This window comes from Brassica oleracea, unplaced genomic scaffold, assembly GCF_000695525.1.
Source record: "Brassica oleracea var. oleracea cultivar TO1000 unplaced genomic scaffold, BOL UnpScaffold00816, whole genome shotgun sequence".
In the NCBI taxonomy this organism is placed as follows: Eukaryota; Viridiplantae; Streptophyta; class Magnoliopsida; order Brassicales; family Brassicaceae; genus Brassica; species Brassica oleracea.
In genome coordinates, this window is record NW_013617464.1 from 21,055 (window position 1) to 23,180 (window position 2,126).

The 2,126-nt window shown below is 44.5% G+C and overlaps 1 protein-coding gene across 1 annotated transcript; it reads left to right on the top strand.

Moving 5' to 3' along the window:
• LOC106320117 (eukaryotic translation initiation factor 4B-like) lies at positions 1 to 864 on the top strand. Its single transcript, XM_013758483.1, has one exon. It carries the CDS (start codon positions 1 to 3, stop codon positions 862 to 864), a length of 864 nt encoding a protein of 287 aa, XP_013613937.1.
• The last annotated feature ends 1,262 nt before the right edge of the window (positions 865 to 2,126 follow it).

The following is a 2,126-nucleotide window of genomic DNA, read 5'->3' on the forward strand; positions in this document are numbered from 1 at the left end:
ATGATCACAAGACTTTCCCCAAGAAGGAATCACAGATACGAACCCTACTCCCGCAACGATCATTCCTACCGTACAGAGTATGATCGGACTAAAGAGCCACTCCGCATACGCAATTCTACCCAGGATCGATACTCTAAGGAGTGTTATCCAAGGGAGGACTTTCTTCAAGCGAGAAGTAGGAGAGACCAGCCTCGTGGGTATGATGGATACCACGGCTACCGACGATCCCCTCCTCGCAGAGATATCTCGTTTATCAGTGGGGAGTCCCACTCAGTAAGCTCTCCAAAGCCACGGTCTTGGAGAGATGATCATATAAGACCCTCCTATAGGGAAGATGATAGGAACTTGACCCATAGGTCCACTGAGTCTCCTACGGGGATTCCCGAGGATATACCGAAGGCTCCAACTCCCCAAACTACAAGGACTGCAACCAAGGACCAACTGGAGGAGGCTGCAGCAATCCTGGCTCGTGCTAATATGGCTCGCTCAGGTGGCAAAGAAGCAGAGACTACCTCGCTCAGACCATCATCTCAAGGACGTCTTTCAGCTACGCAAAGATTGGGAAGTGCATCTTCTAACTCAGGCTCACTTCAACGCCTTCCAGCCTCCCAACGTCTTGGCTCCCCACTCCCTATTACAGGCTCACAAGATCGCCTACCTGCTTCTAGTCGGCTGGGCCTCCCAAACCCAGTGGAACCTGCACCTTCTGCAAGAGTACCAATTATGGACAGATTAGGACCACTCTTGGATGAGCTTGATACCGATGAACTCTCACCTGTTTTGTCTACTCAGGCCCAGAAGAGGAAGCCAGGAAGACCCCCCGGGAAAAAGAAAATCCAATCCAGCCCTCTTGCACTACCATGAGCTACTTAAAAAAAAAAGGATTCTTCATCAAGCTAAGCCGCCCACCTGCCGTAAAAAACTCTCGGTTGAAGAAGGAAAAGCAACTAAACTTGGAAAAACGGGTACAACGTCAAAAGAAAAAGCCCCCAAAGGACGTAAAGGTGCAACTCGTGTTGGGTTTCCACACAATGGATAGACATCAAACTCTGATAATACCCCGCTCTGTAACTTAATTCCACCTGTGACTCGACGAAGGAAGGATTTTCGGGTCGAGTCCAACCCCGTTCCTTAGCTATAGCTAGCTGGAACTGTCGGGGTTTGGAGAATCCCCGTACAGTTCGGAGACTTAGAGAATTATCGAAAAAGTTCGATCCCGATATTCTCTTCCAAATGGAAACAAAAAACCCCAATGCTGTAGTGCTCAAGAAAATGGAACAACTTCGCTACGACTGCAGTCACCTAGTGCCTCCGACAGGTCATGGAGCAGGAGGACTGGGACTTTTCTGGAAGCAAGAGCTCAACCTCCAGATTCTTGATTCGAACCCCAATGTAATCGATACAGTTATTGAATTTGAAGGAAAAAGGTTCTATTCTTCCTTTGTTTATGGGAATCCAGAGAAAAATCAACGTCGAGAATTATGGAATCATCTAATTGGGCTGGCTTCAGCAAGAGATGAACCTTGGTTCCTAACTGGAGATTTAAATGATATACTCTGCAATGATGAGAAAGACGGTGGCAACGTTAGACCAGAAAGTTCTTTCATGGATTTTCGAAACTTCTTCTCGGAAGGCGACTTATTCGACTTGCAACATACTAGGGATCCACTTTCATGGCGAGGCAACCAAGGCGATTATGTGGTCAGATGTAGACTCGACAGGGCGGCTGCCAATACTCGATGGGCTGAGTGTTTTCCCTCAGCACGATGCCAATATCTTGGTGTTTTGTTTTTGATTTTTCATGAAGCAAATCAATCAAAACACGTTTTAGGAAGTTAGAATATTCTTAGAATATTTTTAAAACTGCAAATTCCTTAATTTTCGAAAAACAGTTTTTTTATCCGTAAAAAGCATCTTCTACACTGTGCAGAACATAACAAAATTCCAGAATGTAATTTCTACACTCTGTAGACATTCGTGTATGATTTAGATTTTGCATTCCTGATAACTTAGAATACTCCATAAAAGTAGAAACATCTTTCTAAATAAAAGTAGCAATCATTAAAATAGTAGAATTCGTATTCCCCATATTTAGAATTATAGTAAAAAGTAGGTTGTACGTTCTA

Bases quoted from the DNA above. Each gene is read 5' to 3' on its own strand.
- LOC106320117 (XM_013758483.1), top strand. From the start codon at position 1: ATGATCACAAGACTTTCCCCAAGAAGGAATCACAGATACGAACCCTAC.